Source organism: Leucoraja erinacea, chromosome 11 (assembly GCF_028641065.1).
Source record: "Leucoraja erinacea ecotype New England chromosome 11, Leri_hhj_1, whole genome shotgun sequence".
Taxonomy (NCBI): domain Eukaryota; kingdom Metazoa; phylum Chordata; class Chondrichthyes; order Rajiformes; family Rajidae; genus Leucoraja; species Leucoraja erinaceus.
In genome coordinates this window covers 12,522,157-12,546,486 of record NC_073387.1, presented here as the reverse complement: position 1 = coordinate 12,546,486, position 24,330 = coordinate 12,522,157, and the positions used below count along the sequence as shown (strand labels likewise).

The 24,330-nt window shown below is 44.0% G+C and overlaps 2 protein-coding genes across 3 annotated transcripts in view; both read left to right on the top strand.

The window, feature by feature from the left end:
* The first annotated feature begins 6,306 nt into the window (after positions 1–6,306).
* The window catches only part of fam53c (family with sequence similarity 53 member C), a 115,605-nt gene continuing 97,581 nt past the window's right edge, over positions 6,307–24,330 (top strand). The window contains exon 1 of one of the 2 annotated variants that reach the window (XM_055642650.1): positions 6,307–6,421. Coding sequence is in view for 1 of the 2 variants with exons in the window: in XM_055642651.1 (XP_055498626.1) it covers positions 6,413–6,421 (9 nt within the window). In the remaining variant the exon portion in view is untranslated. The remainder of the gene's footprint in view (positions 6,422–24,330) is intronic. The other variant, XM_055642651.1, reaches the window with a different exon arrangement.
* LOC129701458 (C-terminal-binding protein 1) overlaps positions 18,774–24,330 on the top strand; it is a 302,130-nt gene continuing 296,573 nt past the window's right edge. Inside the window, exon 1 of the mRNA XM_055642641.1 lies at positions 18,774–18,779. Coding sequence (XP_055498616.1) covers positions 18,774–18,779 — 6 coding nt within the window. The remainder of the gene's footprint in view (positions 18,780–24,330) is intronic.

Sequence of the window (24,330 nt, the reverse complement as noted above, 5' to 3'; positions counted from 1 at the left end):
TGTGTTGCATTTACCATTGCTTATAGTGTTCTAATTGTTCTTGGGGTTGTAATGTTCACCCTCACAACCCATATCCATAATCCCGGTCCCAAATACAAGCACCAAGCCAATTCAGCAGGAAAAGCAGAGAAGCTAATTGCATAGCAGAGGAGCACAGTGGTACAGCTGGTAGAGCTGCCATCTCAGTGCTAGAGACCTGGGATCGATCCTAATCTCAGGTGCTGTCTGTGTGGAGTTCGCACATTCCCCTGTGATCTTGTGGATTTCCTCCAAGTGTTCCAGTTTCATCCCACATCCTAATGATGTGTGTGTTTGTCGGTTAATTGACCTCTATAAATTGCCCCTAGAATGTAGAGAGTGGATGGGAAAGTGGGATAATGTAGAACTAGTGTGAAGGGGGTGATCGATGGTCAACGAAGACTCAGTGGGCTGAGGATGGTTTGTTCCCAAATTGTTTCTCTAAAGACAGTATGAAATATAGTACAAGGAACTAACAAGGATAAGTAAGCAGCTTTGAAATAAACGTCTGGAGATGAATAAAAGCAGAATAATTTTGATGATAAATGGGTTGGACTGAGACGGATGTTGAGACGGAGTGGATCTTGACGTGATCACAAAGTGTAGCTCTGAATGAGTTGCACTGAGAGCTACTGGGGCCTGAACATGATGAAAAACATTCATGTATTAGATGATCCAATCTGAGGCTAATCCAAGAGCCTTTCAACAGAATAATCAGAATAAAAGGAATTGTGAGTTGGGTGTCAACACATTCAATTGCATACAGTGTTCATGGGCAATAGGAATAATGTGAAGAATGGGAAAAAGTTTGGGCACGTTGATTTACCTTTGGAACGATGGGCAAATGTGTGGTAGAATGTTCTCTGTACTAGTGCTCTGTGCAACATTGTATTTATTTTTGTCAACAATGGGTTGCTTGTAACCCTCCCAATCTGGGCGGCACACGGGGTGGAGCTGCTGCCTCAGAGCCAGAGACCCAGGTTCAATACTTATGTCTGGTGCTGTTTGTGTGGAGTTCGCATGTTCTCCCTGTGACCATGTGGGTTTCCTCCCACATTTCAAAAATGTGAAGGTATTTACATTTAATTAAAAAATGAAATTAAAAAAAATACCCGGCAATATTTAAGGAGTGAGACAACTAGTGTGAATGGGTGATTGGTCCGCATGGACTCTGTGGTCCAAAGGGTGTGTTTCCATGTTCTATCGGTTTAATTTTTTTTTTAAAACCCTCCTAACCTGTGCTCTAACATTGCAGACATGAGTCTAAATCCATTTGCCCAAGAGCACTAAGCAAGGTTGATTTGCCAGTGTGAGTTTTGTGATTGCCAGACTGATGGTGCCGTTGGGCAGCCCTGTCTTCCTTTCTCGAGCAGGAGCAAACAATCCCTTGGCACTTTTTAAGGCGATGGAAAATTTCTTCCAAGTCCAATGTTCTCTCCTGCCCCCATCCCACACTGCCTCCCAACTTTGCTCAATGATCAAATAATCTGATATGCTTTTAATCTCAATTTCACTTGTGCCTCCATGCAGCATTAGCAAGTCAATAACTGGGTAATGCCGAGTTAAATTATGCGAAAGGGTAGTTTCTTTGTTGTGGATTTTCTTCTATTCTGATACCTGTTCCAAGCAACAGCGTTTTAAACAAAAGATTTTAATGATCTACCTTTGACATATACACTGATATTGTCAACTGAGAATTTAAAGGGTGGTTAGAGGCTAGTTATCCCATGCACAACCATTTGAATCCCTAAGCTTTCAACAAGATGCAAGTCAGGACTGCAGTTGCATGCTCCTGGATGTGAGCTTGTCCAACAACACTCAAGACGCATTAATTAGTATCACTTTATGATTATACTTTATTGTTGCCATTTTTAAATCACAATTTTAAAATGACACTCCTTTCGACAGAGGGGCACTGAGGCTGCAATGTCTATTTTTATTATTAGCCAAACCAACTTTGACAGCACTTGCTAACATTTGACCTTGTCCATCAAACAGGGCAGGAAGAATGGGCCACCACCTAGCAGTTCCTATTTTTAGGATTGACAATGTTGTGAGATCAACATTTATTTTCCATCCCTAATTGCCTTTGGTAATGAGCTGCCTTTTGATTAAGTTATTCCTACATTATTGTTAGACATGGAAACCCAGGATTTGGTTCCAATGATAATGAATAAATAATGATATATTTCCATGTCTGGACTTTGTCTAACTTTGAGTATCTTCTCATGCTTGAAGTCCTTCTCCTCCTGATGGTATAGGTCACAGTTTTGGGCAGAGCTTGGGTGAGTAAATTTAGTAGGAGGTGCACATTATACCTGCAGACCACTGCCGGGGTGGGAATAAACGTTTATAGATAGGGTGCCAATTAGTTGGAGTTTAAGTTGTTGGATCTGCACACATAGAGGGAAGTGAAGAATATTCCATCACATTTGCGCTGTATGCCTTGGAATACAGGGCATTACAAGATAATGGAAAGGGTTTGAGGTGTTATGAGGTGAGTCACTTTCTACAGAGTTCCCAGTCTTTCTTTGTGGCTCCACATTTTAGTCTAGTTTATTGTTGTCACGTGTACTGAGGTACAGTGAAAACTCGTGTTGCAAGCTATACAGTTAGTAGAAAGATAATACATGACTACAATCGACCCATTACGGTGTATAATGTAAGAAGGAATTGCAGGTGCTGGTTTAAACCCAAGATAGACTCAAAGCTGGAATAACACAGCCGGCCAGGTGACGTCTCTGGAGAGAAGGAATGAGTGACGTTTTGGGTCGAGACCCTTCTTCAGAAGACTCGCCTTCATTACAGTGTATAGATGCATGATAACATAAGGGAATAATAGTGCAAGGTAAGGTCAGCGAAATCCGATCAAGGATCATCCGAGGGTCACCGAAGAGGTGACATTTGTTGAAGAGAACAGTTCAATGGAGTCTGAGGGGCAATTGGGGATTTGTAATAAATCAAGGTTTTCCATGGATGCCAACATTCTAGAAATAGCAAAACAACCTACCTTTAGTTCAAATGTGGAAATAGTATACACAATGGTGAAACGAGGAACTATAGAAGCTGGTTTACAAAAAAAAAGACACAAAGTGCTGCAGTAATTCAGCTGATTAGGCCGCATCCCTGGAGAACATGGATTAGATAGGTTTAAGAATGAACTGCAGATGCTGGGAAAATCGAAGGTAGACAAAAATGCTGGAGAAACTTAGTGGGTGAGGCAGCATCTGTGGAGAGAAGGAATAGGTGATGTTTCGGAGGGAGACCCTTCTTCAGATTAGATGGGTGATTGGGTTGGGACCCTTTTTAAGACTGAAGAATGTATTTTTTTAATAAAGCAAAGATAGTTCTTGTTTCTTCTTTAGGACTAGAATCTGGCATTACATTGGCAGTGTAGAACATTTTGGAACATGGTTGAAGGTTTGTGAACTATGCTATGCAAATGCATTTTTCCTGGTACTGTGCACTGTAGGGGTCTAGTGGGCTCCAGATTATCCTTAACTGCATCATTATGCACACTTGGAATCAACTGCCTCGGGGTCTATGTTCAGCTGTAGAGAGTAATACTTTGTGTGAGATACTAGCTGGTTGGTGCATGAATACCTTCTGAACCATAGTTTAGTTTATTATCATGTGTATCAAGGTACTGTGAAAAGCTTTTTGTTGCATGCCATCCAGTTGGCAGAAAGACGGTACATGATCATAATCAAGCCATTCGCAGTGTACAGCTGTTGGAGTAGATATTTCAAAGAGTGGAGTGATTGTAATGAGTGATTGCAGATCCGCTTCTGGGACCAGCACAGTCGCCTGGCTTGGGCGTCATCTTTTGAAATTGGTACAAAGGTCAATAAGTTCTAAATCACTAATCTGATTTGTGCTCACTTTGTGTGAATCACATACCAACTGAAACATTAGCTGTCTAAAGAACTTGAAGTTTCTGTAAAAAAAAAAAAAATTACATCCCTGATTAATCCAAGCGATAAATATCATTATGGGTATTGTTCAGCCTTTGAGTACCAGAAAAGAAAATGGAAGTGGCTATGAACAGAAATTTGTAAATGAGCTCGCAATCTTATCACGCTATACAGGAAACTTTATTCCATTAAGGAGTTGCCATTGTATTTATCATGAAAATGAACTTTGGATTTCAAAATTAAATCATCATCTTATTTAAAATAAAATCCATTTGGAACTTCAGGTTCAATGCCCAGGTCTTATGAGTGTACACTTTTTTTCAGTTTCTTTGTGCCTATTTTTGTAACTGGGTCATTGTATACATTATGAAGCTGGTGACTGAATGAATGTGTGTAAGGATGAGCAAATCACGATTTACTCGCTGACCATTGCTGGTGACAAGAGGAGCTTTACTTGGAGAGGATGCCTAACAATTAAACGGTTCATGGACAGATAAAAAATAGTAGCAGTATGAACTGTTGAAAATATAAAAACTTACTGAGTTGGAATGATTTCTTGAAAGAAATTTGAAAATTTAATCATTGTCTATGGATAGTGTTATGATTTTAAAATGTATATTTATACTAGAATCCAGTGCCCTTTAGGAAAGCAAGAGCTACAATGTGGAGCTCTGCAGTGCTACTTCCCTTTCTTCTAGTTCCCTCCCCCACCCTGTCTTTAAACCAAGTGCTGAGAAATTCCATATCACATTGCTCATGTTATTAAAACGGAGTTTTGTTTTTTCAAGCGAAGCAACCTTACTCTTGCTGACATGTGGGCAGACACATTGTGATCCAAACATTAATCAATTATCTAAATTCCTGTGAAGTTTCCTTTATTGAAACTGAACAGTGGGAAATGCATTTTAATATAAATTTCAGCCAATATAGAACAATGGTACTGGATGTTTAAAATGGCAATGGAATCGAACCATGTGACCAACCAGCTGTTTTGATCTGTGATTGAAACTCCTTTTGTGCCAATGACGAGAAACTAGGATATTTATTTTTAAGAGAACACTTGTATTGTTGTTTTCCCATTCTTTCGAAGACTTTCTGTTAACTTCTGAAAGGGGACAAAAGAATCTCGTGCTACAATCATCACATATTCATTTATAAAGAAAATGAAAAGTGAAAATGAGCCAAAGCAACACGGTGCGATGATTAATTCACAAATTGGAAGAATCCAATTCTATCAGCTTGCTTTATGACCCAGATGCAAATTCAATTACAAACATTAGGAAAGTCATTGAGACATTGGGTTGTTTCATTTTCCGTGCAGTCAGTGCAAGTTGCGAATTGTGCATTGCATTCAAGGGGGTGCACATGAAATTAATGTTCAACTCGAGAAAACATGGTCAAAGTTTAAATAAAACTTCAACATGCTGTAGAGTGGAAATTTGCAATTTAAAAAAAAAAGCATTTATTGAGCCCCCACCAAAAGCGACTCATTGGCCATGCAACTAGGTGACCAAACCATGGAGCAAGTGAGTGGGTGCAATAAAGGGGAGTGGGGCTGCGCTGCCGCGGGGCGGAAGTGGCGGCTCTGGGTGCGCGGATACAGGACTACAATTCCCAGCACACCCCGCGCCGGCCCTCTCCACGGGCAACCAGCGAGGGGAGCACCATTTGCCCCTCTTTCACTTTCCGCCACTGAAAACTTTCGCATTGTACTTTGTAGACATTACCTCATGTGTTCATGATCACAATACAGAAGCATGCACTCATATCTGGGTACAATGTAGTTTATCATCGTTCTCAATATATTTATTTATTATCCCACCCCTCGAGTCTGCGCTGTAATGGTTTGATCCGCGATGCTCGACTCGCACGGACTCGACCATTGACATAATCGGGGGTAATCCAAACTCGTTGCAATGTCAAATTTCACGCCAATTTCATTTATTTCATTCACCTGAAGCTGTAAAACTAACTACACTGATGTAACATATTTCTCTTCTTAGTCTATTTTGCAGGAGGGAATAAGAACGATTGTGCTGATGCTGATTCGCTCAGTGAAAGTTGACTCCCCCTCTATTCCCAGGGCGCATGTCCCCGCCCATTTTCCCAGCGCGCCGCCATTTGGGTCTCCGAAACCTGCAGCTAAGGGGGGGGGGTTGATGTCTCACACATATTTACAGAAGATAAAATAATTCTCCTGGTTTCCATTTACTTTCTAAATGTTTTTATTCCATTGCAGTGGCGAAGTGACGGGAGAATGCGAGGTTGGATGGAGGGAGGTGGGTTTGTAGTGGGCGGCGGGGAGGCGGCCACCCCTGCGGGCGGGCAGCGGGTGGTAGCGGCCGGTGGTTATATAAGGGGCCGAGTGGTCCCCGGTGCTCAGTTGCTTGGAGCGCGTTGCTAAGGAGACGGTGGCGGCGGCTGTGGCTGTGCTGGAGGCGACGGCGAGGAGGAGAGAGAGAGAGAGAGAGAGGACACTGATGGTGGCGGTGGGTGCATCCGCTTCTCAGCTTAGTCATTTACTTTAGTTTACAGATACAGCGCGGAAACAGGCCCTTCGGCCCAGCGAGTCCGCACTGACCAGCGATGCCCGCACATTAACACCATCCTACACACACACACTAGGGACAATTTACACCAAGCCAATTAACCTACAAACCTGCACGATCAACCAGAACCACAACCAGAACCAGTCTGTGGCGTGTGGGAAGAAACTGGAGATCTCCCACACAGGTCCGGGGAGAAGGTACAAACTCTGTACAGACAGCACCCGTAGTCGGGATCGAACCCGGGTCTCTGGTGCTGTGAGGCAGCAACTCTACCGCTGCGCCACCGTGCAGCTGGCGGGGAGCCCCTCAACAACCGCGGCTGATACCCCCCCCCCCCCCCCCCCCCCCCCCCCCCTCAGAAAACACCAGGCTACTGCTGGCCCCCCCCGCCTTTCCTGGGTCACCTACCCTTGTTAGTGTGTGTGTGAGACACAGGTTGTGTGGTGTCTCTACAGTCCCTCCGGGACCCACCCCCTGTCTCCCCAGAATACCGGCCCACCGTGCCCCCAATTCCCTCTGTTCCCTCTCCCCAATTCCCCCTCTAAAACATTCGGCAATCCTTCCCTACTTTTTCTCCCTGCTTGTGTCTCCTACAGTTTCTCCCTCTCCTCTCCCCACCCCCCTGTCTCCCCAGAATCCGCCCCCCTCCCCAATTCTCTAATCGTTCCTCCGATTCCCCACTCCCCCTCCCCCCCAATTTCCCCTCTAAAACATTCGGCAATCCTTCCCTAATTTCCCCCTGCTTCATTTCTCTTAACCCCTTGTCTCCCCAACCACACCTCCCCAATCCTTCCCCCACCCCCCATCTCTTTAACTCCCCTACCCCCCCCCCCCCCCTCTTCTCCAGACCCCCCCCCCCCCTCTTCTCCAGACCCCCCCCCCCTCTTCTCCAGACCCCCCCCCTCTTCTCCAGACCCCATCCTTTCCAACCCCCCCCCTCCTCCTCTCCCCAACCCCCCCCCTCCTCTCCAAACCCCCCCACTCCTCCCCCAACCACCCCTCCTCTCCCAATCCCCAGGCCCGTTGCAGTAGCAGAGGTGAGCGGGTGGCCAGAGACCACTTGTTGCCAACTATATCCCCCTTGTCCCCTAATGCCGTGCTGTCCGGCCCATTGATCATCCGCACTGACCGATGACCCCGCCAGCTACCCCTACCACCTGCAGCCCAGGGTGGTGTTGGGGAGGGGATGGTGTGGGTAGGAGGATACACTCACTTCTTCATCTCCACTCTGCTCCGGCCTGAAATTGCCCGCTGTCGGTCTGTAATTTGTGCTGCAAGCACAGATGAAGGAATGGATTTTGCCACAGAATTGCAAAGGAGGGGGGAGTAAAGATGTTCCTTTAATTTACACGCATACATAAAGATGCAGCAGGCCTCTGCCAATTCTCCCCGTCAAAAGCCACCAGGAGGTGCACAAGATGTCGCTTTCAATCATTCGTAAACGATCTCCCTCAAAGTCTCACTCCTACTCACTTTTCCATAGTATCAGTTGTTGCCATCCTCCCTGTTTACCCCGCCCTGCATGCTGCACCCTTCATCCCTCCCCCTTGCCCCCTCCCCTTGCCCCTTGCCCCCCTCCCCCTTGCCCCCCCTCCCCCTTCCCCCTTTCCCCACTCCCCCTTGCCCCCCTCCCCTTGCCCCCCTCCCCTCACCCCCAAATCCTTGCCCCCCCCCCCCTTGCCCCTTGCCCCCCCCCCCTCCCCTTTTCCCCCCTTCCCCTTTCCCCCCCCTCCCCTTGCCCCCTCCCCTCCCCCCCCCCCCTCTTGTCCCCCCTCCTTGCCCTTGCCCCCCTCTCCCTTGCCCCCTTCCCCCTTAACCCTCTGCCTCCCCCTTGCCCCCCCCCCCCCCGTGCCCAATCCTCGCTTGGTTCCTCCCTCCCCCTTGCCCCCCACCTTCCTCCCTCCTTCCCCCCCCCCCCCCCACCACCTCTCTCCCCTCCCTGCTGAACCCCAGCTCCCCCCCGCTCTCTTTGTGCCCAATCGACACTTGGTTCCTCCCCCCCCCCCCCGATCTTTCCAGCCTACTGTTGTTGTCCCCCTTCTCCCTTGGGGTGTGTCCCCCACCTCTGACCTCGCCCTTTTGCCCTTTCCCTCTTTCTCTGCTTCTCTGTTGGTATTGGTCATGATTTATCATGAAAAAGGGTCTCGACCCGAAACATCACCTATTCCTTTTCTCCAGGGATGTCTGATCCGCTGAGTTACTCCAGCTTTTTGTGTCTATCTTTGGTTTAAACCAGCATCTGCAGTTCCTTCCTCTACATATCTACTAAACCTACAGTGTCCATGTTGCCGGAGGGTCCATTAATTTATCATAGTCACATGTGATACAGTGGAAAAACTTTGTTTGCATGCTATCCAGTCAAGTCGAATTATACCATTAAGGCCCACACAAGTACAACAGAAAATGTAAAGAGAAAAACACCAGAATGTAGAATACATTACAGCATCAGTATTGCAGGTACTGAGAAAGTGCAGTTGAAAAAAAAAGTGCAAGGGCTGTATTGAGGTAGGTTGGAAGCACAGGATTATACCCTTGTCTCATAAGGCCTGTTCAATATTTTGATAACAGGGAACAAGCTGTTCTCAAACCCTTTGGTACGTGTTTTCCAGTTTTATTTTGCATAACAGGAAAGGAGAGAAGGGGGAATGAAACCCGAGTTGCAAATGACCCTTGATTTTGTTGGCTGCTTTCCCAAGGCAGTGAAGTATAGATTAAGTCAATGGGGTGGGGAGGGAAATTGGTTTGTGTGATGGACTCAGCTATGTTCACGACTGCAATTGTTTGCGGTGTTGGGCAGAGCAGTTGCCAAACCAAGTTGTGATGTATTCTGATAGAATGCTTGGTTATATTTATTCTCCGGAACTTGAAACTCGACTTATCTCCACTTCAGCACTATTGATGCTGACACCACCCCATTTTGTGAAGTCGATGACCAGCTCCTTTGTCTTGCTGACGTTAAGTGAGAGGTTGTTGCCTTGACACCATGTTGCCAAACTCTTTACCTTCTTCCTGTACGCCATCTCATCATTGTTTGATATCCTGCTCACCTTGGGTGGTGCCATCTGCAAATTTGTAAATGGAGTAGGATCAGGATTTTCCATACAGTCCTGAGCATACAAGGAGTCATACTGCTGGTGTTGAGAATCATCTTGGAGCATGTATTGTCACCTGTCCTCACTGATTAAGGTCAATGGGTCAGGAAGTCAAGGATCCAATGCAGAGTTGGATGCTGTATCGTAAATCCTGAAGTGTGGAGATTAATTTGATTAGCGAAATGGTGTTCAAGGCAGAGATATAATCAATAACTAGAAGTACATTGTCCCCTTCTCCTCTGCTGTGGTCCCACCATCACTGCCTTTTCTGCTCTCCTGGTCCCTTGCCCATTCCTCCCCTCTACCTTGTCCTCTGTCACCCCCCTCTGTTTGCTTCATCCCTGGTTGTTCCTCCTCTACAATGTCCCTACTGGCCCTTCAATTTGGTTCCCCAGACTTCATTCCCTTCATTCGCTTGCCCTTCCACCTCCCTGGCTTTGCAACCCATGTAGGCCCGACCTCCTGCCTGTCCTCCCTGTTAACCCCACCCTGCCTCTCCTCTTTTCAGTGACGTTTTCAGAAATGTAAATGATGTACTTCGTGCTGTTTAATATTATATTTGTATAAATTACTTTCACTTCTGGGCTCTGAATCCTGACATGAAGTTGAATATTGCTTCATTCTGCTATATATCTTAATTTAGTTTTTTTTAGTTAAGAGATACTGCGACGAAACAGGTCCTTCTCCCACTGGGTCAGCGCCGACCAGCGATCCCCGCACACTTATACCATCCTACACACACTAGGGACAATTTACATTTATACCAAGCCAATTAACCTACAAACCTGTACGTCTTTGTAGTGTGGGAGGAAACTGGAGATCCCGGAGAAAACCCACGCAGGTCACAGGGAGAAGGTACAAACTCCATACAGACAAGCACCTGTGGTCAGGATCGATCCCTGGTCTCTGGCAGAAACTCTACCGCTGTGCTACTGTGCCGCCACATACAATATCTATTGTAGGATATCTCTCTTAATATTTATACCTTTTTCTTTTGTGTGACTTGTATTGCCTATCTAGCTAGCCTGGCGTTTGGAAACCTTTACGGACAGTGGAGATTCCACCTTTGATCTCATTAATCATGTCATTGAGGTTCCTATGTAGGTTTGGTGTGGTGGGTGGGTCTAAACAATTTGTCAAATCAAATGGTGTCACATTTTGGAGTTTACTATTTAATGTGCTTCTGTTTGGCAGGAATTGATTACATTGCAATGCTCAAATTGTTTCAGGATAGGTATAGATGGGGGTGGGAGCTATTCTCAGTAGAAGTCTACATTTGGTTCTAATTTTTTGTTACTTTTCCTGAAAGCCAGTCTTTTTTTAGGTTGCAGCACAACAAGATATTGGTATCCCTTTGACTTCCCCTTTCATTGACATGACTATTAGTGGAATTTCCTGCAAATGAAAGGTATGAGAAGATGGCATCTGGATTTGTCGGTCAGGCAGCATCTCTGGAGAACAGGAATACATGATGTTTTGGGTTGAGACCTTTCTTCAGACTTACTCTCAGTCTGAAGAAAGAAGGGTCTTGACATCACATATTCCCTTTCTCCAGAGGTGCTGCCAGACCCGCTGAGTTACTCCAGCATTTCGTGTTTATCTTCGGTGTAAATCAGCATAGACAATAGGTGCATTTGGCCCTTTGAGCCAGCACAATCAGTTCCTGCCTTCTCTCCATATCCCTTAACTCTGCTATTCCTAAAAGCTCTATCTAACTCTCTTGAAAACATCCATAGAACCACCCTCCACCACCCTATGAGGCAGATAATTCCACACACTCACAACTCTCTGTGAAAAAGTTTTTCCTCATCTCCGTTCTAAATGGCTTACCACTTATTCTTAAACTATGGCCCCTGGTTCTGGACTCCCCCAACATTGGGAACATGTTTCCTGCCTCTAGCGTGTCCAAACCTTTAATAATCTTATATGTTTCAATAAGATTCAAATAATATCTTACACATGCCCTTTCAATATTAAACCAATCAACCACAGGAAACAAACAGTTTCTTTTTTTTAAAGTTTTTTTAGAGATACAGGGCGGAAACAGGCCCTTCGCCTCACCGGGTCCATGCCGACCAGTGAACCCCGCACATTAACACTATCCTACACTAGGGACAATTTTTACATTTACCAAACCAATTAACCTACAAACCTGTACACCTGTGGAGTGTGGGAGGAAACCAGAGATCTCGGAGAAAACCCACATAGGTCACTGGGAGAACGTACAAACTGTACAGACAGCACCCGCAGTCAGGATCGAACCCGGGTCTCCGGCATTGCATTTGCTGTAAGGCAGCAACTCTGCTGCTGCGCCACTGTGACCGCCCTACAGTTCCTTCCTACACATCTGCATTTGTTGGTTAGGCTTTTATTTTTATTTGATTTGAATGACGAGGCCTTTGTTTTGATTGATGTGTGAAAATGGTGATAAGCTAGCTTCTGCTATTTAATTAAAGCGCTCCTATAGTTCTGCATCCGGAGAAAAAACCCAAACGGTCACGGGGAGAACGTGCAGACTCCGTACAGACAGCACCTGTAGTCAGGATCGAACCCGGGACCCTGGCGCTGTAAGGCAGCAACTCAACCGCTGCGCCACCATGCCGTCCGTTCTCACAGGTCCTCCAAGTTCTTTGTGTGTCACTGTCATAGAAACAGTGCCATAGTTCACATGGTCGTAATACTATTCATCAATCTTAAGGGTCTGTCCCACGAGCGCGGCAAGCGCGACCTAATGTGGTCACTTGAGCGGTACGGCCTCGCGGGGCCGTTCCCACTTCGATCGCCGTATGGAGTTGTGCGTAGCTGGTCCCGACACCGCGCGGGGTTCCGGAAAAATGACAGTGTTCAAAAATTCCGTCCCGCAATGGCCTGCCGGCCCGCAGCCACGTTGAATGCTGTACGCACCGCCTCGAAGGGGAAAAGCAGCGTCTTGACGCCGTGCGTCATGCGCGATCTTCCCGCGGACTTCGCTCGAACTTCACGTCACTCACTCGACTTCCGCGCGGCCCCGCTTCTGGTTTGGTTGTGCTCGCCGCATGCAGTCGCATGCTGGTGGGACCGGCCCTGTACGGGGATCACTTGACCTCCGTGCGGCCCCCGCTTCCGGTTTGGTCACGCTTGCCGCCTGCAGTCGCATGCTCGGACAGGCCCTTCACAGAAATATTCCTGTTTTGGCACAGGCAGAACAGGCTTGGCTGTGCTGCTGCCTTTCATTGGTTGAGTTAGCTAGGGGATATGCTCTTGTATAGCAGTAGTCCATGAATGATGATTCTTGGTGATTTTGTTTTCGTCACGTGCTTGCAATTAGATAATTTGGGTATGGCCAGGATGAGAACTGTGGCCCTTTAGCTGAACCAAGTCTCCACTGATGCCATGCTTACCTGTGGAGGCCATGGGTTTTGTTGATCAAGACCCTGACAAATTTGATTAATTGTAGACTAAATGAAAGTGTAAATAGAGTATTCATTGACATACCAAATCTCTTCAATCTAGTAACGAAGTAGATGTGTAATGAATGTTTACTACTGCTATCTAACTTGTTCTTGTACACTAGTGAAAGTAAAAGTCCAAAGGTGACAGTTTAGTTTAGAGATGCAGAAACAGGCCCTTTCCCCACAGACCAGCGATCCCCGCACACTTACACTATCCTACACACACACACACACACACGAGACAATTTACAATTTTACCAAGCCAATTAACTTACGAACTTGATTGTCTTTGGAGTGTAGGAGGAAGCTCCCACACTGGATAAAACCACGCAGATCACTGGGAGAACGTACAAACTACGTATAAACAAGCACCCGTAATTGGGATCGAACCCGGTTCTCTGAAGCTGTAAGGCAGCAACTACTGCTGTGCCACCATGCTGACATTTTATTATATGATTTTAATATATGGTAAATACATCGGATCTGTTCATTCCACTAAAGGGTGAGGTGCAGTAGCTTATCAGACACCTTCATATTCCTGGTAGTCAGCAGGGACACATGGGGGAAGCTGCTAAAAAAATGTTATTAATGCTTCTATGAAAATTGCCACTATGGCATGCAGTGAATATGTATCTCTGGTGCAGAGAGACTTTACTTAATAATTGTAAGCTCTCTTGTGATCAACCCATTTAATTTTTTGACCCGGCAGTGCTCCTCTTTACCACTCACTCTCCTCCTCTAGACTGCTCTTAAATTGTATTCTGCACTTAGTGCTTCCTTCGTACAACAGCAAAGTTGTCCTTGTGAATATATACAGTGCCCTTCATAATGTTTGGGACAAAGACCCATCATTTTTTTTTTGCCTCTTTACTCCACAATTTGAGATTTGTAATAGAAAAAAAATCACATGTAGTTAAAGTGCACATTATCTGATTTTATTAAAGGCCATTTTTATACATTTTGGTTTCACCATGTAGAAATTACAGCTGTGTTTACACTTAGTCCACCCCCATTTTGGGGCACCATAATGTTTGGGCCACATGGCTTCACAGGCACTTGTAATTGCTCAGGTGTGTTTAATTGCCTCCTTAATGCAGGTATAAGAGAACTCAGCACCTAGTCTTTCCTCCAGTCCTTCCATCACCTTTGAAAACTTTTATTGCTGTTTATCAACATGAGAACCAAAGTTGTGCAAATGAAAGTCAAAGAAGCCATTATGAGACTGAGAAACAAGAATAAAACTGTTAGAGACATTAGCCAAGCCTCAGACTTACCAAAATCAACTGTTTGGAAAATCTTTAAGAAGAAAGAGAGCACTGGTGAGCTTACCAATCGCAAAGGGACTGGCAGGCCCAAGAAGACCTCCAAAGCTGATGACAGAAGAATTCTCTCTATAATAAAGAAATATCCCCAAACACCTGTCCGACAGATCAGAAACACTCTTCAGGAGTCAGGTGTCAATGACCACTGTCCGCAGAAGACTTCATGAACAGAAATACAGAGTCTACACTGCACGATGAAACCACTGGTTAGCCACAAAAATAAGATGGTCCGGGTACAGTTTGCCAAGAAGTACTTAAAAGAGCAACGACAGTTTTGGAAAAAGGTCTTGTGGACAGATGAGGAGAAGATTAACTTATATCGGAGTGATGGCAAGAGCAAAGTATGGAGGAGAGAAGGAACTGCCCAAGATCCAAAGCATACCACCTCATCTGTGAAACACGGTGGTGGGGGTGTTATGGCCTGGGCATGTTTGGCTGCTGAAGGTACTGGCTCACTTGTCTTCATTGATGATACAACTGCCATTGGGTCCATGTCAGCTTCCAGCAGAAAAAACTCCCATCAGTACCACTTCCACCCCCCTTCCCATTTGCTCGGAATCCTGCAATGTTCTCTCACATACCCATCAGTTCTCCTTTGATTCTTTTTCCATTTATTACACAATAGCAAATTCACCGACCAACGTATTTTGGGGATGTCGGCGAAAAATTGAGAACAAATTTCAGGTTGAGCATGCAAACTCCACATGGACAACTGCCAAGGCCCGGATTGAACCCAGAGTTACAATGTGAGGCGTAGTGCTAACTGTTAAACCACTATGACACCCCACATAGAGCTGTACAGCAAGAAAACAGACCCTTCGGCACAACTCATCCATTGCTGACCAAGTTGCTTAATGGAGCTAGCCTGCAACATACCTCCAAGCCTTTACCACCCATGTACCTGTTTTAATGGTTTTTAAATGTTATTATTGTACCTGCCTCAACTATTTCCTCTGGCAGCTTGTTGCATATACACACCAACCTCTTTGTGAAATTACAAAATTGTTAAATATTTTTCCTCTCGCTTTAAACCTATGCCCTCCGGTAATCTGACTCCTCTATCCTGGGGAAGAGAGTATTCACCTTATTTTGGCTCATGCTTTTATACATATGCTCCGAGATTCTTGACCTCAGCCTGAGATATCCTGGTATTCATAAAAGCTAGGCACCGGCCAATTTGACTCGTGTGCTACCACGAAACTGCTGACAGCACTGGATATAGAAAAGGCTAATGTATTGGAATCTAGAATTAACCATACCTTTGACTTAGCTCTTATAATTCAATTACAACGCTTGAATCAACTAGTAATGTGGACAGTTGCTCACTTGGGTTCAAGCCACAAAAATCTTGACAAATCCAATCCATTATTACTTAACCAGCCACCAGTTGGTCATCACATGGAAGAAAGGTATCAACAACAGCGCTATTTAGTGTTACTTGCTCACCAATGGCCTAATCACTATTCAGTTAAAATGCTATTAGGATTTGTCTTCCAGAGATTGCACTACAACTGAGGGAATATTATCTCCAATCTTTTTTCCTTTCTACTATCTCTTCTCACATAAAAAGATGACTGTTCTGATACACTCCTCTGCAGATGATTTTCTCTTCACCTATCTCTTCTGAGTTCTGACTAAAGATCATCAACCTGAAGCATTCATTCATTTTCTGCGTCGACGAGCTGCTGAATATGGTCAGCAAATTTATTTTTGTGTTTATTTCAGATTTCCAACATTTGCAGTACATAGCACTGAAGGATGCCATTTGAAGTCCAACAGAAGGACTGTGATGGTTCAATGTGATAGTTTGCCAATGGCACCTTCAACATGCAGTAAAAAATATCTCCATAAAGCAGCAACGATATGAAGGGTAAATAAAAGCTGCTTGAATGTAGATTTTTAGACTGACATTTATTCTGTTCATGAGAAATACATAGACGTATGTTTTTTCAACGATATAATTTATTCGAATCAATCTACTTGTATTTAGTTCAGCATAATATTGAGAATGGCAGTTACCTAATTTTTCTTAGTGGTAGTTCTCCTTTTGGTTTCTCCCCAAAAATCCTTGCAAACTCATAAATTTGATTCTTCAAGTCTGGGGCCAAATGAGGGATTTACCGAAGGCTATAACAGGGAAGTGCAACTCTGAGCTCAACCTGGGAAATTCTTTGTGTTGCTCAACTGCTGATGATAATGTAAGGCTCGATGACTTAAGCCAGTTGTCTTATTTGAAGGTTGATGAAGTGGTCATAATAATAATAATTGTGTTTAGGCTCAATGCGTGTGTGATATGTGTGATGTTCATTAAAAGAATAATCACTGGGAAAAGTTATGCGAGTACAGCATGCAGGTGCAGCGGGCAGCGAAGAAAGTGAATGGCATGCTGGCCTTTATAACAAGAGGAGTCGACTATAGGAGCCAAGAGGTCCTTCTGCAGTTGTACAGGGCCCTAGTGAGACCACACCTGGAGTATTGTGTGCGGTTTTGGTCCCCTAATTTGAGGAAGGACATTCTTACAATTGAGGGAGTGCAGCGTAGGCTTACAAGGTTAATTCCCGGGCTGTCATATGCTGAGAGAATGGCTGGGCTTGTACACTCTGGAGTTTAGAAGGATGAGAGGGCATCTTATTGAAACATATAAGATTGTTTAGGGTTTGGACACGCTAGAGGCAGGAAATGTGTTCCTGATGTTGGGGGAGTCCAGAACCAGGGGCCACAGTTTAAGAATAAGGGGTAAGCCATTTAGAATGGAGACGAGGAAACACTTTTTGTCACGGAGAGTTGTGAGTCTGTGGAATTCTCTGCCTCAGAGGGCGGTGGAGGCAGGTTCTCTGGATGCTTTCAAGAGAGAGCTAGATAGGGCTCTTGAAGATAGCAAAGTCAGGGGATATGGGGAGAGGGCAGGAACGGGGTACTGATTGGGGATGATCAGACATGATCACATTGAATTGCGGTGCTGGCTCTAAAGGCCGATTGGCCTACTCCTGTACCTATTGTCTATTGTAATATTTAATCTATTATTCTGTTTGGAGTACACATTGTAAATGTGAAAGCGGTGGTTTTCTTGGGAGTGAAGGTTCTAGTGTGAACAAAACATCAGTGGGTTAAAGCATGATGTGCTGCTGTTATAGTCATTAAATCCACCAGTGTTGCTCTTCACACCATTTTTAAATTGCAAAATATTGGAAAGGGAAAGACAAAGACTGGCCAATGTTTTGAGTGAGATTCTTGATCAGAATAGGCATTTTCTATTTTTTTTATTGGCAACGTTGACAAATGTTTTGTTGTATCTTGAAAAATTGCATTACACTAATTGGGATTTAAAATTTCTAAAACTTTTATAACTGCACATTCTGGAACCCTATAGCTTGGTTGTGTTGCGACTGAGAAAATACTAGTTGATATATTATGGTAAACTTTTAACAGCCTCGGGTTTAGGGATGGTGTTACAAGATTCCACAGAACCATTGGTGTTAGATACTGAAGTGCAAGAACCAACAGAACAAGCTATCTTTAATCATTTCCCCCAGAGTAACGTCAGTTGCAATCGGGCCAACTAATTTCCATGGGAAATCTTCCAGTGCTGTCTTAATGATTGTACAAGACAAGCTTGTGAGTGCACAACTTGAGTGTTAGAACCTTTTCACACAGCCTTTGCACTCTGGCAATCAATCTAGGTGACTGAGGCACAAAGCTTGGACTTCAGAGCAGGAATGATGCCGGCATAGACTATCCAGTGTGATAGATTAGCAGTAATTACTGTTGACTGTTGGACCTTGCTTTGTGCTTAACAGGGCTGCGCATGGAGGAGATTGTTGACAGATTTTTTTTTAAGATTGTTTGTTTTATGTTTTTTTACTGTATTAGGCAACATGACCATTGAAGTGCATACAGTAGGCTGTCAGTGTAAATTAGATCAGAATTATTTCAATATTTTTATTTTAAAAGTTTGTAATATTTCTCTTCGAACCATTCTCCCCTTACCAACCCCCACCTCTCAAAAACATTTCCCAATCTAAAAGTTAAACCTTAAATAGCTTATATCTTGTAACTTTCTGAGTAAGAATGAAAATCTTACTCTGTACAATCTTAAGGGGCTGTCCCACTTGGGCGACCTAATTGGCGAGTTTAGAAGAGTTTTAAAACCTCCTTCGGCTTTGTAGAAGACTTCCTTCGACCTCCTTCGACTATGTTGAAGACAGCTACAACTAACTTCAGGAAAATTGGACACCGAATAGTGGAGAGTGAAGATGACCTCCCTTCGACTATGATGAAGACTATCTTTGACTATCCTCGACTACCTACGACTAACATACCGACCTACTATGACTAAACCTACGAGTAAAAAAAGTATAGATTTTTTCCATGGCGACCTTTTTTTTCCTCGCGGGCATTTTTCAACGTGTTGAAAAATATGCCACGACCTAGCTGAGGCCTTGAGTACATGGGGACTACTCTCGAGCATGAAGGAGAGTTACAAATACCTCCTACGACCTCGTATCGACCATGCTGCGATTATGAGTCAAGGGCAATCCAAGTGGGACAGCCCCTTTACTCCGGCTCGTAAGATGTAGTGTGATGTGCTGCAGCTCTTGGCCTCACTTGATCTGCCGATGGTGAGATAATTGTTCTGCCACCCACTCAAGGATTTCTGGCCATTTGCATACTTGTCTTGTCAGGTTTGTTCATAGGAAACTAAAGTTATTTAATGGCTAGAGGATAGATGCAAAAGCTGGATTAACTCAGGCAGCATCTCTGGGGAAAAGGAATTGATGAAGTTTCGGGGCTATTTCCCATGCACTATAAAATGCTAAAAACACGTGGTGCCCATTTGGCTTTCAATGTAGAGGGAAGATAATGTGAACTAAAATGCCACGATAAATAGATTATAAAATAAAAATATTCGACAAATAATGGCCAAAATTATGCAGACTCTTTTATTACATTGTCGGTGCACTTCAGTTAATGATACAAAAAAATATTTTGTATGTTCCGTGCTTTCATATCCATTGCCTTCAAGGTGTTTGGCACGTTATCCAGCATGGTGCATTGAATTGGAATTCAGCAAGAGTGTTAAAAATCATTTTGATTATAGACTTGTTCCAGCATAGATGGCCATTTGTCCCATTGTCTTGCAATGACTGTCAGCAAAACTAATCCACTCTATTTCTTCAAAAACAATGGAAAAAAAGAAACAAATGGGAAGAAACAAGTGTCAAATGGGATAGTCAAAGACGGAGTTAAAGTAGCAATGTTACAAAATTTTGAGATTTTAAAAATCAAGTCTGCAATTTATCCCATCAGATAAAGCATAAAAAGAAGTTTAATTTGACACCTAATTCACTTTCATATCTCAAGTATTTAAAAAGTTATGGCCATTTTCATACTCGGAAATTAGCATCTTGTTCCCTATTGATTTTCTATGGACATAACAAAAAAGCTGTGATCGTGGACAGTCAAAAGCCCATAACTTTCTTAAAAATTAAGAGAACTGAATGAAATTTTCAGTTATCATAGATTGAAGAATTCTGAAACAAATATAAAATAATCTTACTTGGATGACCTGAAATTAAAGCATATAATTAGTTAGTTACCCAATTGTAGCTAATTCCAAACTTCAATTACTAGATCTAAACATCTATCCATTTCTTAAGAAATGATTAACATTTTTAAATAGCCTAAGTGTCCAAATAATATTCACAAAGAATTCACAATAAAACATGATTTTTAAATCTCATTTACATTAATTTATAGGCCAAATGGAAGGAATTTAGTGTTCAATTGCTGTAAATTAATGGCCATTTAAATCAGCTTTCGAGTGGGATCCTGTAGAACGCGTTGGTTTAGAACGTTCACATTGCGGTGGATTTGTACCCCATATGCCCAGAAAAATACTGCGGGATTTAATGGGGCCCCAAATTAGCTACTCGCAACATTAAACTTTGTATAAAGGGATCTTAAGAAGCGCTTTTTAATGTAAAAATAAACAACCTACCTTCCGTTGTCCCCTGTATGAAATCCGACCTGTTGTCGGCAGTCGCGGGTTTAGAGGTTAATTTTTAACTTACTATAATAATTAAATAAACCCGTAAAATGTAAAAATAACTCCAGCGAGTGAAACTTCAAGCGATTTTTCGTCAGCAACTGAGGTAGGCTGAACAAGCTCGATTTGACCAGCCTAGAGGAAATCACGTTTTAAACCCGCCCCCCTCTAAACGGCACCATAATTACACACACGGGCTGGGACAGATCTGCAGCGACGCTTAAGGTAGGTTTTGCAACATACCTAGTTAAAGGGAAGGGGAGTAAAGGGATAGTTAATTACCCCAGAATTAACGTGAAAGAAAGCTTACAAAGGGATAGGAGAGTATGGCCAGGTGTAATAGTGATCGATGTGAAAGGTGAGATGCGTAAGGAATTAAAAGTATTGTATTTGAATGCGCAAAGTATAAGAAGTAAAGTAGATGAGCTTGAGGCTCAGTTAGAGGTTGGTAGATATGACATTGTGGGGATTACTGAGACATGGCTGCAGGAGGATCGGGCCTGGGAACTTAATATTCAGGGTTATACATCCTATAGAAACCACAGGCAGGTGGGTAGAGGAGAGGAGGGGGGGGGGGGGCAGCTCTGCTGGTAAGGGATGGAATTCAGTCCCTTGCTAGGGACGACATAGGGACTAACAAGATAGAGTCACTGTGGATTGAGTTGAGGAATTGCAAAGGCAAGGAGACACTAATTGGTGTTACAGACCCCCAAATAGTAGCCCGGGTCTAGGGTGTAAGTTGCAGCAGGACAAAGGTAATGCCACTGTGGTGATGAGGGATTTCAATATGCAGGTAGACTGGGAAAATCAGGTTGGTTCATGACCCCAAGAAAGAGGGTTTGTAGAGTGCCTCCGAGATGGATTCTTAGAGCAGTTTGTATTGGAGCCGACCAGAGAAAAGGCAATTCTGGATTTAATGTTGTCCAATGAACCAGATTTGAAAAGAGAACTCGACGTAAAGGAACCGCTTGGAGGTAGTGGTCATAATATGATTAGTTTTAATCTGCAATTTGAGAAGGAGAAGGTTAAATCGGAAGTGTCAGTGATGCAGTTGAACAAAGGGGACTATGAAGGCATGAGAGAAGAGCTGGCCAAGGTAGACTGGAAAGGGATCCTGGCAGGAATGACAGTGGAACAGCATTGGTAGGAATTTCTGGGCATAATCCGGAAGACGCAGGATCATTTCATTCCAAAAAGGAAGAAAGATTCTAAGGAGAGTAGGAGGCAACTGTGGCTAACAAGAGAAGTTAGGGATAGAATAAAACTAAAATAAAAGATGTATAACACAGCAAAGTGTACCCGGAAGACAGAGGATTGGGAAACTTTCATAGGACAACATAAGTACGAAGGGGAAGCTGGCCAGGAATGTAAAGAAGGACCGTAAAAGCTTCTTTAGGTAAGTTAAGGGAAAAAGAATAGCAAAGTCAAATGTGGGTCCCTTGAAGGCAGACACGGGTGAAATTATTATGGGGAACAAGGAAATGGCAGAAGAGTTGAACAGGTACTTCGGATCTGTCTTCACTAATGAAGACACAATATCCCAGATGTACTGGAGGACAGAGGATCTAAGGGGGTAGAGGAACTGAAAGAAATTTTCATTATGCGAGAAATAGTATTGGGTAGGCTAATGGGACTGAAGGATGATAAATCCCCTCGGCCTGATGGTCTGCATAGAAACATAGAAACATAGAAATTAGGTGCAGGAGTAGGCCATTCGGCCCTTCGAGCCTGCACCGCCATTCAATATGATCATGGCTGATCATCTAACTCAGTATCCCGTACCTGCCTTCTCTCCATACCCTCCTGATCCCCTTAGCCACAAGGGCCACATCTAACCCCCTCTTAAATATAGCCAATGAACTGGCCTCAACTACCCTCTGTGGCAGAGAGTTCCAGAGATTCACCACACTCTGTGTGAAAAAAGTTCTTCTCATCTCGGTTTTAAAGGATTTCCCCCTTATCCTTAAGCTGTGACCCCTTGTCCTGGACTTCCCCAACATCGGGAACAATCTTCCTGCATCCAGCCTGTCCAACCCCTTAAGAATTTTGTAAGTTTCTATAAGATCCCCTCTCAATCTCCTAAATTCTAGAGAGTATAACCCAAGTCTATCCAGTCTTTCTTCATAAGACAATCCTGACATCCCAGGAATCAGTCTGGTGAACCTTCTCTGCACTCCCTCTATGGCAATAATGTCCTTCCTCAGATTTGGAGACCAAAACTGTACGCAATACTCCAGGTGTGGTCTCACCAAGACCCTGTACAACTGCAGTAGAACCTCCCTGCTCCTATACTCAAATCCTTTTGCTATGAAAGCCAACATACCATTCGCTTTCTTCACTGCCTGCTGCACCTGCATGCCTACCTTCAATGACTGGTGTACCATGACACCCAGGTCTCGTTGCATCTCCCCCTTTCCCAATCGGCCACCATTTAGATAATAGACTGCTTTCCCGTTTTTGCCACCAAAATGGATAACCTCACATTTATCCACATCCCAGGGTCCTCAGGGAGGTGGCTCTAGAAATAGTGGTGATCATTATTTGGTGATCATTTTCCAATGTTCAATAGTTTCAGGATCAGTTCCTGTGGATTGGAGGATAGCTAATATTATGCCACTTTTCAAGAAAGGAGCGAGAGAGAAAATATGGAATTACAGACCAGTTAACCTGACCGGTGGTGGGAAAGATGCTGGAGTCAATCATTAAAGAGGTAATAATGGGGCTTTTGGATAGCAGTAAAATGATTAGTCTAAGTGAACATGGATTTATGAAAGGAAAATCATGCTTGACTAATCTTCTGGAATTTTTTGAGGATGTGACAAGTAAAATGGATGAAGGGGAGCCAGTGGATGTAGTGTATCTATACTTTCAGAAAGCCTTTGATAAAATCCAGCATGGGAGACTGGTGATTAAAATTAGAGCACATGGTATTGGGGGTAGGGTGTTGACGTGGATAGAAAATTGGTTGGCAGACCAGAAGCAAAGAGTAGGAGTGAACGGGTCCTTTTCAGAATGGCAGGCAGTGGCGAGTGGAGTGTCGCAAGGCTCGGTGTTGGGGCCGCAACTGTTTACCAAATATATTAATGATTTGGAAGAGGAAATTAGGAGCAACACTAGCAAGTTTGTGGATGACACAAAGCTGGGTGGCAGTGTGAACTGTGAAGAGGATGTTAGGAGGTTGCAGGGTGACCTGGACAGGTTGAGTGAGTGGGCAGATGCAGTATAATATAGATAAATGTGAGGTTATCCACTTTGGCAGCAAAAACAAGGGGGCAGATTATTATCTCAATGGGGTTAGGTTAGGTAAGGCGGAGGTATACAGCGAGACCTGGATGTCCTTGTACTCTGATCACTGAAAGTTGGCATGCTGGTACAGCAGGCAGTGAAGAAAGCTAATGGAATATTGGCCTTCATAACGAGAGGATTTCAGTATAGGAGTAAAGAGGTTCTTTTGCAGTTGTATAGGCCTCTGGTGAGACCACATCTAGAGTATTGTGTACAGTTTTGGTCGTCTAATTTGAGGAAGGACATCCTTGTGATTGAGGCAGTGCAGCTTAGGTTCACGAGATTGATCCCTGGGGTGGCGATCTGTGGTATGATGAAAGATTGAAAAGACTAGGCTTGTATTCACTAGAGTTCAGAAGGATGAGGGGGATCTTAGAGAAACATATAGAATTATAAAAGGACTGGACAAGCTAGATGCAGGAAAAATGTTCCCAATGTTGGGCGAGTCCAGAACCAGGGCCACAGTCTTAGAATAAAGGGGAGGTCATTTAAGACTGTGAGAAAAAACTTTTTCACCCAAAGAGTTGTGAATTTGTGGAATTCCCTGCCACAGAGGGCAGTGGAGGCCAAATCACTGGATGGATTTAAGAGAGAGTTAAATAGAGCTCTAGGGGCTAGTGGAATCATGGGATATGGGGAGAAGGCAGGCACGGGTTATTGATTGGGGACGATC